At 35.4% G+C, this 13,309-nt stretch overlaps 1 protein-coding gene across 5 annotated transcripts in view; it reads left to right on the top strand.

The window, feature by feature from the left end:
* The window catches only part of CNKSR2 (connector enhancer of kinase suppressor of Ras 2), a 277,033-nt gene that overhangs the window by 182,848 nt on the left and 80,876 nt on the right, over window positions 1-13,309 (top strand). For 3 of the 5 annotated variants that reach the window (XM_072818026.1, XM_072818028.1, XM_072818030.1), the window contains 2 exons: window positions 8,174-8,263; window positions 9,830-10,044. In XM_072818026.1, the coding sequence (XP_072674127.1) occupies window positions 8,174-8,263; window positions 9,830-10,044 (305 nt within the window). The remainder of the gene's footprint in view (window positions 1-8,173; window positions 8,264-9,829; window positions 10,045-13,309) is intronic. The other 2 variants (XM_072818027.1, XM_072818029.1) reach the window with 1 other exon arrangement.

The following is a 13,309-nucleotide window of genomic DNA, read 5'->3' as shown; positions in this document are numbered from 1 at the left end:
TGTACATTGATTATTTAATGACTAGAGATATTAGAACAAAAAATTAAGACAGTATACAATCATTTAAAAGTATACATGTGATAACCTAGCATTATTTTATAAGTAAGCTTATAAGTTGACACATCATGTCAAAGCAATGTTTTTTCCATCTTGGTTAAGATGATGGATAGGTGGATGGAACTGGAGGGTATTATGCTGAGGGAAGTAAGTCAGTCGGAGAAGGACAAACATTATATGTTCTCATTCATTTGGGGAATATAAATAATAGTGAAAGGGAATATAAGGGAAGGGAGAAGAAATGTGTGGGAAATATCAGAAAGGGAGACAGAACGTAAAGACTGCTAACTCTGGGAAACGAACTAGGGGTGGTAGAAGGGGAGAAGGGCGGGGGGTGGGAGTGAATGGGTGACGGGCACTGGGGGTTATTCTGTATGTTAGTAAATTGAGCACCAATAAAAAATAAATTAAAAAAAAGATGATGGATAGGAAATACAAAGCTACATCCACAGTTTATTTTCCAATCATCTATTAGTACTTCACATAACTTCTAAGAACTTTTTGCAAGAGTAGCAAACTGGCTGGGAGGACACTTAAACAAAAGCAATATTCATACATGTCACTAAATTGTTTTTGAAGATAAAAGAATTGGATTTTTGTGTAATGCAATGGTCTTGAATTTGTCACCAAGGCAATCTGATGTAGCAAAGAGAGCACTGGGATAGGAAGTTAAAAGTATATTCCTGAACTGACTCCAACACTGACTACTGATGAAATCCTGAGGAATTAACTTTGGTGTGTCTTTTCAGTTTTTCATCTCTACCTTTCTTGCTAGTTTTAATGACTTGTGTATTCCCAAAGGAAAAATATGTGAAAGGAATAAAGTTATTACAAGATGTCATTCTGTTTATTTCAAAAGAGAGTCTTCAATTGATGGTCTTAATCATTGTCTTTTTCACTCTTCGTGAGAAAAGAGGACTCTCTTCCATATGTTGATAAGATTTTCAAGACACTGCTTTACTAAAATTTTTTGTAAAATGTGACTGATATTACACTGTATGTTAACTAACTGGATTTTAAACAAAAACTTGAAACTACAGAAAAAATAAAAGAGAGGGCTTTAATTTGTAGTTGTTTAACTTGAAAATGGAATATTTTTAACCAATAATATTTACATACTCATGTCATTTTTCTTGTCCACAACTGTATTAATGCTGAGCACAGCATGGGGCAATAGTATTTTAGCATAGCTCATTTTTTTACCCACCAGAGCCTTCAGAGAAGGACCCAGAAGTCTTTTGTCGCTTAAACACTAAACCATCTGAATCTTTCCCAGTCCTCACACCCCTCTAATGTAGAAGAAGTAACTCTATGCACAGTGGCAGACATTTCAACATATAAAAACCTGTCTTTCCAAACTCTAATGTGTACGGCCCAGTTGTTCTCTTGGTAGAATGCTTACAAAAGGTAATCTGCTTCAAAATATAATAGGCCTTGAAAACAAGTCTTAAAAGTTCCATATAATTTTTGATACGGTTAAAAATTTTCTACAATAATTTTTACATTACTCCCAATTTAAAGTCTAGATCACTTTTAGAAAGCAATAGGAAAATTTACAAACAAGATGTAGCTTATTCTTTGAAATTAGATTTTGTTTTTGTTCTCCATTAATGAAACTGAGAAGAGCTCAAGTTAGTAATAATTGGGTTTCTATTTGATTTTGATTATTTAAGGCCTTAAAGCCAATATTTAAATAATCATCACATTGAAATGTTTACGATCCAACTTTTTCCCAAGCTCTTTTATCTAAAAATGAAATTTAAAAAATATGGCCCTAAAGATCAAAGTGCCTGTTTTTACTTATTTTATTAGATCCAGATATGTTGCCTTTATTCTTAAAAAATTACTGACTTTCCATTCAGTTCCGTTTTATTCCTCTTTAAATGTGTGATTGTCTACCTTAAATTACCTCGGGATGTTTTCCTAGAAATGCAGTCAACCATCTGAAAGTAATTTTTCTGTCTGGTATGGGGGGAGTTTGATGGGTATATGTGGCATGCTTGTAGCTTAACATTCCTTACTACACTCATTTTCATCAAAATATTGGCTAAAATATTCAGAACAGATGTGTATATGTGTGTGCGTATGTATATATTTTTTCTCCTTAGACTAGAGAAAGCTTTTTTTTTTTTTTTTTGGTGAGCGTTAAAGGGTATGTCAGACTTCAGTAGAAATTTCTCTAAAGTCTTTTTTCGACTCTTTGGCAACTGTAAGAGACAAGATTGCTTCTCAGATGCTTATCACCCTAAAATTTAATGATTTTAGCATGTCTGAGGACGGAATTAAGAAGGGGGGTAAATAAAATTGAAGAAGGCAGCAATTCGGTAGTATTTCAACAGACTTCATGGGTAGTCTAACATGGGAATGTTTCTGCATATCAGGAAGCAGGACGCCTAGTTCTAACGTGATTACCAAACTGCTCTCTAAGGCTTAGTTTGTTAGAAATGAAGGAGGTTGGTAAGGTTGACATCCTACATTAAAAGGAAGCGAGAAAGGGAAGGGATGGGAAGGAAAAATGAGGGGGAGGGGAAGGAAAAGTTGACAGGAAGGAAGGAGAAAGAAACTATATGTGTGAGGAAGGTCCCCTGTTTACTTTCTTAACAAATAACCAGTCACTAAGTATTGAACAGTGACTGTGTTTAAGGCACTGTACTATGCGCTGGAGATAACACAGTAAACAGAGAAATTTTCTTGGTGAAATTTACATTCTAGAAGAGAGGCTGAATTGAAGCAACTAATTTAATGAATATTTATTTGACTATAAATGGCACACTATGAGGAAAAACTATACAGAAAATGAGAATAAATACATAGAAACCCAACCTAGAGTAAAAGGTCAAGAAGAGCATCCCTGAAGAAATGACATTTTTGCTTAGCTCTCAAGAGTGTATGCGAATTTAGCATGAGAAGAGGAGAGGCAAACCAGAGGAGGACAATCCTGGGTGCCAGATAAAGGAAATGTTTCAAAGAAGGGAGTAATCCTCTGTGTCAGATGCTACAAATAAGTCAGAAAAGTCAGAGGATCTAAGAATTGTCTATTGGATTTAGCAACATGAAGGTGCGAGTGACCTTGACGATAGCAATTTTGGTATAGTTTGAGGGCAAGAGCCTAATCAGAGAAGGTTCAAGAAAGAAAGAGGAGGCGATTCCACATAAAAGTGAGATCCTACACTATTTGTCTTTCTGTGTCTGGCTTATTGCATTTAGCATAATGTCCTTCAGATTCATCCATCATCACAATTTTAGCATTTCTATCTTTTTATGGCTGAATATTACTCTGTTGTATACATATACCATATTTTCTTTATCCACTCATCCATTAATGGACACTTAGATTATTTCCCTGTCTTAGCTATTATGAATAATGCTACAGTGAATATGGGATCAAAGATACAGTATCTTTGAGATACTAATTTCATTTTCTTTGGATATGTACCCAGAAGTAGGGTTGCTGGATCATATGGTAGCTCTGTGTTGTTTTTGAGGAACCTCAATACTGTTTTCCATTTTATATTTGAAATTTGAGAACAGGTCTCAACTATTCTCACCACACATATACACACATACAGATGGTAACCATGTGACCTGAAGGATGTGTTAACTGGATTGTAGTCATCATTTTACAGTGTATATGTGTATTATGTCATCACATTGCACACCTTAAAAAGTCATGTTGTACAACTTTAATATATAATATTTTTATTTGTCAATCATACCTTAATAAAGCTAGAAAAAAAAGGAAAGGAATTAGAAACAGAGAATATAAATGAGTTTTATATTCTAGGAGTTTTTCTGTAATGGAGAGCAGAGAAATGAAGTGGTAGCTGAGTGGCAGTTTGCTGGTGAAGAGAGGTGGTGTTTTTGTTTTTTAAAGATTGAAGAAATTACAGCATGTTTATTTGCTAGTTGGAATCATTGGGTAGTAAGGGAAGAATCGATGCTGCAGGAGAAATAAGTGAGCATTGCACAGGAGATGCCTTTAAGTAAGTAAGAGGGACTCAGATTCAGCAAACGGCCCAGTAATTTGGGGGTATCCCTAATGTCCAGCATCATTCCATTCAAGCACTCAAAAAAATTTTTAATCAATACCTGCTCTGGGTCAGTGTCTTTGCCAGAGGCACTCATAACAAAGATACCTAAGACCTAATTTCTACCAAAAAGTAGAAAAACTTTTAACAGACAGATATAATATAATAACATATAATAATGCATATATACCAAAAACACTATGAAAAATACCAGAAGAGTGAGCAATTAGCTCCACCAAAGGGCATTGGAGCATTTGCAATAGCACCAAATATATGCTTTATTATCTAAGGGAAATGCCAGTTTATTTCCAAGCAATTCTGTACAGTAAAATTAAAACATAGCAATTTCATTTTAAAATAAGTACTTTAGATCATTATAAAGTACTCCATCATTGTCAGTATTCTTTTTTTAAGATTTTATTTATTTAATTTTATGTATTTTAGAGAGAGAGGACACAAGTAGGGGGAGGAAAAGAGGGGAAGAGAATCTCAAGCAGACTCTACATTGAGCATGGAGCCTGATGTGGGCTCGATCTCACAACCTCGAGACCATAAGCCAAGCTGAAACCAAGAGTTTGGATGCTTAACCAACTGAGCCATCCAAGCGCCCATCATTGTCAGTATTCCTAAAATTATATTTAGTGTTCTATTTATGTTTAATTACAGCTATATATAGTCATAATAAAAAAACCACTTGCCATCAATTTCAGAATAAAAATGCAAACAAAATCAAAATTAGTTATCTTTTAACTCTATATTTATTGGAATACAGTAAGAAAGGCAGTGCATAATACTTGCCTCTATGAAAACCCAACTTAGAAAGAAAGCTCCAGATGTGCAACAGATATGAAAAGCCAGGTAACAAAATAGTTTAACTGTGAGACACTAGCACAGAGATATCACAAGGCTTATAATAGGGTGTCAAATGTACTCTACAATTAATAAATGATTTATGGTTGGAGGAATAAAATTAAGAGGAAGTGGCCAGCAGGATTTTTGAATGGGCTCTTTTTTACTATATTCTTGACTATTGTTATTAATTTTTATCATGAATTAGTAAATACAAGTGTTACTACCTAAAGAGATGTCTTAACATTTTTCAGATTGTCTTTCAGAGATTTATTATTAGTATATGTACATTTCCATAAGGAATGAGTCAAATGTGTTTAAAAAGCCTTCAAAAGTCATTACAAATGTAAAAACACTTTATATATATTCATAATAGTGTAAATTTGATTTAAATCAAACAATAATGCTTATAGTACTCTTTTTTTAACCATACTGCAGCAATAAACCATAAAGTTCTTTTTCCATTTGAACTTTGCTGTTTTGTGAAATTAAAGTCCTGCTAGACGTAGGCAGTGGCAAACATTTCCATGCTGCAATTCAAGATCTCTGTATTTGGAATTAGAAATTATTTAAGCCATTGTCTTTTTTTAATTTGCCAAGGACTGCTGTTTATATGAGTGTTACCTCATTCTGTTTTATTAAGTCTCTTTCAATTTTTCAACACAATTAAAACATTTATGAAAGGAGTAATACTTATAAGTAACATTATTTCTTATAACTAAACAAATAATACTTTTTAAAATAATTATTTTTCCTTGCATTGATAAATTCATAGCTTTATAACTACTAAAAGCAAAAGCCCTGATGTCCTCCAGAAGTGAATGTTAATTAAGATTTTTATCTCAGTTTTTTGTTTAATTCAATACCTTTTTCTCAATTTTACCTTAGCAATATACAACATACTCTACTAATAAGTCACCAGAAAGTCAGTGTTTAATCCTCTGAAAATTTTTCCTTATGGTTAATAATATAACCAGACATATCAAAGGCCTCATGCCTCAATGACTTAGTTCCTTGAGAATCTCGGAGATGACCCAAAATACAACGAATACAATTACGTATTTCATATTCTATATGTGAATATATTTCTTCTTGTTCTTGTGCATATATATTTGACTCCAAATAACCAATCAATTCTTTGAAAAGTATCAAACTACTTTATATGTACATATAATAACATATAGAGCAAGAAAAACAACTGTTTATTTATTGGATTGTTACTTTCCAAAGGATTTTCTTGGTGGGATGTAGAAACAGGGTTAGGGCTGTTAATTGCTTCAGTTTCAGTGTGCACGTGCTGAGATGGAGTTTATTTTAAAAAACAGATTCTAAAGAAATAAGTTGTAGGAGTTTTGAAAATACAGAAATCAGAACATTGAAAGTCTGGAGGATTGATTCTGTCAGGCAGTTGAATAGACATGACAAAACTAAATATTTCTTGAAAGCTTTACTCAACCCTGGGAAGGCAGGATATATTGACCTGCATCCGCTCTCCCAAAGCTCTCCCTTTGTAAAAGTGCAAAGATCTACTCAGAATTTTGGAATTGTGATTATTTATAAAGGTGTTTGCACACCTTGAAAGGAAGCCACATTTAAATAAACACTACATTTATTGGCTCATTAATAATTTTATCATATTTAGTTCATCTTCAGACTTTCAAAGAGCTTAGCAAAATATACTAGGTAAACTGTCACTGTACATAATATAAAATCCATAAGGTAACCTTTTCCTTAGGAACAGAATTAGGAGTATTCTAAAAGAATTTTTTTAAATACATGGACTGATCATAGTAATTGGTCGTGAAATTTAGCTGGGAAAGGAGGGAAATGAAGAGGATATACAGTGACCAAGAGGTGCTGGAAGGTGGGAACATCAGTAGATTAAGGAGGAGGATTTTTGGACTTGGAATACTGTGAGGATGGCACTAGAAATAGGTGCCAGTTGGTAGGTGGTAGTTGAGGTGGTAGTTGAAAAGTGGGATTCTAGAAGGGATTACAGCCTTTGCAGTTGACAGGTTGAGCATATGACCACAGGAATGGATGGAAGGAGAGAACCTCAAGAAACTGAGAGACCAGAATATTGGAGAGTGAATATTGAAGTCATCAAGAATTATGGGCAGAAGTGGTGTTTAAGTGCCTGGGTTTCAACCCCAACTGTGTGTCATTGGGCCAGTTACATAACCTGTCTCAGTTTCTTCATCTGGTAAAATGAGGGTAATGATAATATATTTCTCACAGTTACAAGGATTAAACAAAACCCTTAGACAGTATTTGGCATATGGTAAATGATATGTAAGTGTTAGTACTATTACCAAGAGCATCATAATCAATCATTATTATGATCCAGTCCCGTATGAGTTTTGGCTTTTCATTCATTTAAAATGTATTCAGCGGTTATTATATGCCAGGCATTGTGCTAGATATCCTTTTTAAACTTTTGTATGCTTTTCTTTGACTCTTTTGTGTTTCAAGAATTTCAAGTTGATCAAAAATAATATACTGCAGCCTCACCAAAAAGTTATCCTTGAAGTCTATGCCATGAGTTCTGCTTGCTAAAGTAAAATGCTATTTAGTAAGAACACAGAGGGAAACAGGACAGGCCAAAGCAGTGATTCCTTGGATCTGGAAACCAGACTTGTTCACAATAGCAAGAGATGCTTGGGGGCAGACCCAGCTATAGGCCATAAAAGGGATGCTGGCCATATTGCTAAAGCATGGTGGTATATCCAAAAGGTATTTATTATGATAGGAGTTAGGAGGCAGTGAGGATGGGAAGTTCACATTGTAGCCTTCCAGCATGCCACAGTGGGTTAACGTCCTTGCAGGCAGGTTAAACACAAGGGGCTAGTATCGTGGAGAATGGCTATCAAGATGTAGACGTGTGGGCACTGGGGAATAAGACAGAGATCCAGTGACTGAAGAGAAAGTAAAAATCCCTAAAATGTGATACTCTTTGTAAAGGACCATATCCTTAAAGTCTGGGGCTCCTAAGAGAGCAAACCTAGGCTGTTCTTTATTATTTATGAAAGGATGCCTTAAGATTGCATTATCACCTGGCCAATTGCCACAGGCAGTTTCACCTTCTGGCTCAAAACACACATTTTTCATCTACACAAATGCCAACCGTAACGTTGCATATGAGTGAGTGTGTTTTGCAGACTGCAGCTAAAAATCAGTGTTAAGTATGAGCGGACATGGGGAAGAAAAACAATGATGTGAATTTTGTTCTCTGTGTTTAGGCAAGCTACGACCTATATCTATGCCAGTGGAATATAATTGGGTGGGGGACTATGAAGATCCAAATAAGATGAAGAGAGATAGTAGAAGAGGTAAGTGTTCTAGAATTTCAGTGTAGGCTGGGTTGTTGGAACAAAAAGCAAATTTAAATGTTCGTTAAATAGGTTGTCATGGCTTCAGGGGAAAACTTCATTCTCTCACTGACTTTATGATACACCCAAACCAACTCAGAACAACATTTGACTGTCTTGATATATTATTAAATAGATATCTTCTCTGAATGTCTCTTAAGGGATTCAGGGTAGATAAGTACAGTGTAAAAAAATAAATATCTGATTGTTATGTGAAAGTCACTATTTGGAAAACAAGGTCAGAAGTGTGAAACTGCATCTAAGAATTAAGTTCGGTGAATAGGAAGTTTGTGATCAGTCCCCATTGGTCCGCAATGCAACCTCACTACATTTGTAGGAGTACAATCTTAAAATGAGTATTGATGTCCATGAGTAAAGTTAATGGAAACTTGGCCAGTGACTCTAATGAAAACCATATAGAAATGGAAAAAAAAAAAACGCTTTGCTTTTTTTTCTCTTCTGTTTGCTGTTCAGGGTTATCTTCTTACTTGGGGGTGGGCTACACTTGAAGTATCTACCAAAAGTAAGTTTTTATGTTCACTTATCCTGCTATTGAGGTGAGCAGTAAAAAGAGCCACTGAAAGACTCACTACTAAATGGGATTCGACCTGCTGTGGCTATGGTGGGCTACTTCAGCTTTCTGAAACAGAGAGCCATAAAGTTGTAGATGAAAAATAAAACCAAGCAAAAAACTATTCATAGGACCTCAGCTCACTAAGCTTCCTTCATAATTTAGCTAACCAATTTGCCTGTTAACTTCTAGCCAGTGTACAGAATTTACCACACAGGGATAAGCAAGCATGAATATCTGCTTCGTTAGTCTACTTAATTAACACTTATTTCATGGAGTGAGCATTTCAGAAAATGTTGGCAAATACAGGAACATTGACAGATTCCTTTACATCTATGTATTCATTCCATTTTCCAAACTTTAGTTTTCTAACTTCATTTGTGTTACAGAATTAATCAAGAAAACAATGAAAAGAGAAACATAGATCATATGCCATTGCTGAGTCACTATTTTGGGACTTCATATAATAGTGATAACTTGGGGGGAAATGCCTTATGAAGTCCTAAGTGCTGGCTATTCAGTGAATGCTATCAGTTTAAGCAGAGATTCTATGAACTAAGTTTCCTGACCTTTGGTTCAAACTGTGGGCTTTAACTTCTGCAAGGATGCTAGTCTTTTATAGGTCAGTGTTTGTCATCACTTTTTAGCTGAATCCCTCTGGGGGAACTTCTTAGAACTTTTATAAGCCGCACACACCAGAACTTCTAATTCAAGTTTTGCAGTGATTCTCATATAGTTGGTCCAGAGATAAAGCTTGTAGAAATAATCTGTGGGATATTTCTTATTGCCCTGTGATCCCAAATTATTAAGATGCTCTGTATTTTTACTACATAGGTATTTTATAAATTAAATTAAGTTACATTTCTGAAATGAAATCTAATAGCACAATTAGGAAAGAGTGGTAAATTTGGAATATTTGCATATTTACATTCGTGTATTCATCTCTTTTTATATAGAAAACTCTCTACTCCGATATATGAGCAATGAAAAAATTGCTCAAGAAGAATACATGTTTCAGAGAAACAGCAAAAAAGACACAGGGAAGAAGTCTAAAAAGAAGAGTGATAAGAGTAATAGCCCGACTCACTATTCATTACTACCTAGTTTGCAAATGGATGCATTGAGACAAGACATCATGGGCACGCCTGTGCCGGAGACCACACTGTACCATGTAAGTAAAATTCCAAAGACTCTGTGCTATAATTTTTATTGGGAGCCTGGCAAATGACTCTTTTGGGTAGATTCCAGATTACTTATCTTTATCCTATTGCCAGATTTTCATAAAAGATCCTAAGTTTAGGAATGCCTTTAAAAATCTTGATGGCTTATTGATTTATTCTTCAGTTCATATATTCAGTGAATGCATATGTTGTAGCAGGTTTGATTTTTTAATGAAATAACATGCTCAGAATTGATGGAGAATAATAATTAGCTGGTTAATCATCTATAATAATAAATATTAGGTGGATAGCTATAAAATTCAACATTAAAAATAGAATTTTTAATATATTCATGAGCATCTCTTCCTAGACTTGGAGCACGATGCTTGAGGTAAAAATGAGAACACATAGTTAGCATATGGAGAGAAAGACACGCCAAGAGCTCCAATGTAAATTGATTGTTGTGATGGGTAGGTGCAAGAAGTATAGGAGGAACATGGGAGAGGAGGGCCTTAGCTTTCTGGGGAAGTGAGAAGAAGCTTAGAATGGGGAGTATTTGAGTGAAGAGTGAAAGATAAGTAGCAGTATTTGGGGGGGAAAGTATATGGAAGTGTACCACAAATGTGTGAGAATATGGTACGTTCCAGGGACTTCATGTTGCTCAGAATTACCAATTCATTCAAAATAGAGGGAAAACACATGAGGATGGGGTGGTAGATGGGCCTAGAGAGGTAGGCAGGGCTTAGATCAGGAGTTTTATAGGAAAATACTTAGGCTCATTATTGCAGTGATCAAAAAAAAAAAAAAACTACTGAAGAACTTTGAGCTGGGGATTCAAATGATGAGATTGGCTTGTTGGATCTCTCTGTTGCAGAGTACTGGGGAAGAGGTAGGAGGCCAAAGTCAGAGCCATTACGCCCAGGCCAGGCAGATGATAAGAAACTAGGACAGTGACAGTATGGAGGCTGAGAATCTTGTTAGCCAGAACATTCAGTTGATGAAATCAACCCATTGTATGCCATTTTGTTGAAAAGGGAATTTATCATGCCAATGGAATGAACTATGGCTTCTTACTAGGAACCCTTAAAAAACATGCATTACAAGTTCTAAAGTAATGTGAACAACTGTGCTTGGTGGTCAGAGTATCAAAAAATTTCAATCTGTCAATGCAGTGGAAGGTATACCATCTAGGGATACAAAATGTGAGAGATTTAATAACTTATACTTGAGTTACTTTTCCGAGCCAGTCTTTTAAATCATCTGCTTACTTCCTCTAGAGCTCTCTCATAAAACCAGAGTATAGAAAAATTCTTTTCATTCATCTGGGTTAAAGAGAGCAATTAGCACTTCTAGCTGCTCCTTCTCTACCCACCCCCCAGCCTCTTCCTCTCTAAGAGAATAGTGCCCATATGAAAACCTCCTCCCCTAAGTGACTGACAAATCCAGTGATGATATTTTCCACAGCCATTTGTAGTCAGTCTGAAATCAGTACTCTCAGCTGTATGAAGGGGGTCACTTTTGCTGTCACTAGTCAGAAATTCCATCTGAATATTGAGTTCCCTATAGAATCTGGTGCTCCAGTCCTAAGTAATGTTGTCCGAACAAAGACCTAAACATGAGACAGCTGGTCTGTTTAAGAGGGAACTTCCCAGGGCTGGAAAAGGAAGAAGAGGCCACTTCACCCAGAGCATGTAAACTATTAAAGAGTTTAGATTTATCCTAAGAGGAGCAGTAAGCCATTGAAAGCACATTTAAACACTCAGCCTTTGCCATCCTGTCAAGCACATCTGGATAGCAGTATACTGTTTGAGGAAGGCAAATAGATGAATATTGTGGATTTTGAGCTATTAATTTATGGAAGATAGTAAAAGGTGAATCAAACTGATAATCAAGAATATCCTGAATATTGAATATTGTAGAGGAGTATAAACTGTTACCACTTTTCTGAAGGGCATTATTTAGTTATATGTATCAAGAACCAGGTGTAGTAACTTCACTTCTAGAAGTTTATTCTAAGAAAGGTATCAGTCTACTTTTGACTCCTACTTTTATGTTACCTGAGTCTGTAAGAAGGTGATATTTATTCCAACTACTTTTTGACAATGGAACAGGGTATAGTAAGGAATATTGTTAATTGTTGGGGAGGGGGAAGTCTTCTCATGTAACACTGACTCTAGGATTAGTAGGCTTGACACTTCTAACTCTATTCTCAGGTTTAAAAGAAGCTAAATAATTGTTAGCCCCAAAGTGCACGCCTAACCAATGTTCAAAAAAACAAAACCTGTATTAGTGGTGTTTTCATGAGGCTCTCAGTTCCCCTGAGGACCTTATAAGGCTAGCACTAATTTAGTACCTTCACAGTTATCAAGAGAGCTTCCACATTTGTTACATCTTTCAACTTTCACAATAACCACATTGGCAAATGGCAAAACTCAGAAAGGTTAAATGATTTATTTACCCAAAGCTGTGTTGCCAAAAAGTGTGAGAGTAAGGACTAGAGATCCCAGATCACCTACTTCAGTGGTGTTTGCACACTCTACCCTGCTTTTCTGTGCATGGAAGGCATTCCTTACACAAATGAATTTATGCTTTAACGACCAATTGCATGCATTTTGAAAAAAGCTTCACTTTAAGAAACATGTGCCTTCATATGTTGATTTTAATAACATTTTCAGTATCTGGATTGACTTGTACCCAGATTTCTCTTTTGCTCTGTGTTACTATTTTTCATTAAGTTCAGGAAAACATACAGATCTGCTGCTGTTATAAAGCACAAGTAGTTATTTGGCATAATCTATTGCTGAGACTATAGATCATTGTAGTTAAAATTGTCTGGACCTTGGAGGCAAAACAACATATGCTTAAAGTATTGCTTTTTATATTTCACAGGAATTCTTGGTTTTTTAATGTTTATGCACACCTATTTAAAAATTAAAGGATTTTTCCTTTCGTTAAATTGCCTGGAAACACAAGATCAATATCAATATTTAATCACTTTCATGAGGAACCACTAATCATTCTTACTAATTATTCCTTTGGATAACACAGCCATTTTTAATGAACTAGGGCTTAAGTGGAAGAGGACTCTAAAGATTTGAGTCCTGAGTGTCGTAGGCTGCTATCTCTGCTGTGATATACTAGCTCCCTGTGGTCTGATTTTACATTTAGACAAAATCTAGTTGAATTTAATAGTAGGATTATATCAACATTAAATACCTTGCAAATAATTTACCAAAAAAATGTAGTCTATGTGATGGGGGTTGGGGAGGGGTGGAG

This window comes from Canis lupus, chromosome X, assembly GCF_048164855.1.
Source record: "Canis lupus baileyi chromosome X, mCanLup2.hap1, whole genome shotgun sequence".
Classification (NCBI taxonomy): domain Eukaryota; kingdom Metazoa; phylum Chordata; class Mammalia; order Carnivora; family Canidae; genus Canis; species Canis lupus.
The sequence above is the reverse complement of the archived record's forward strand: the minus strand, read 5'-3'. Positions and strand labels throughout refer to the sequence as shown.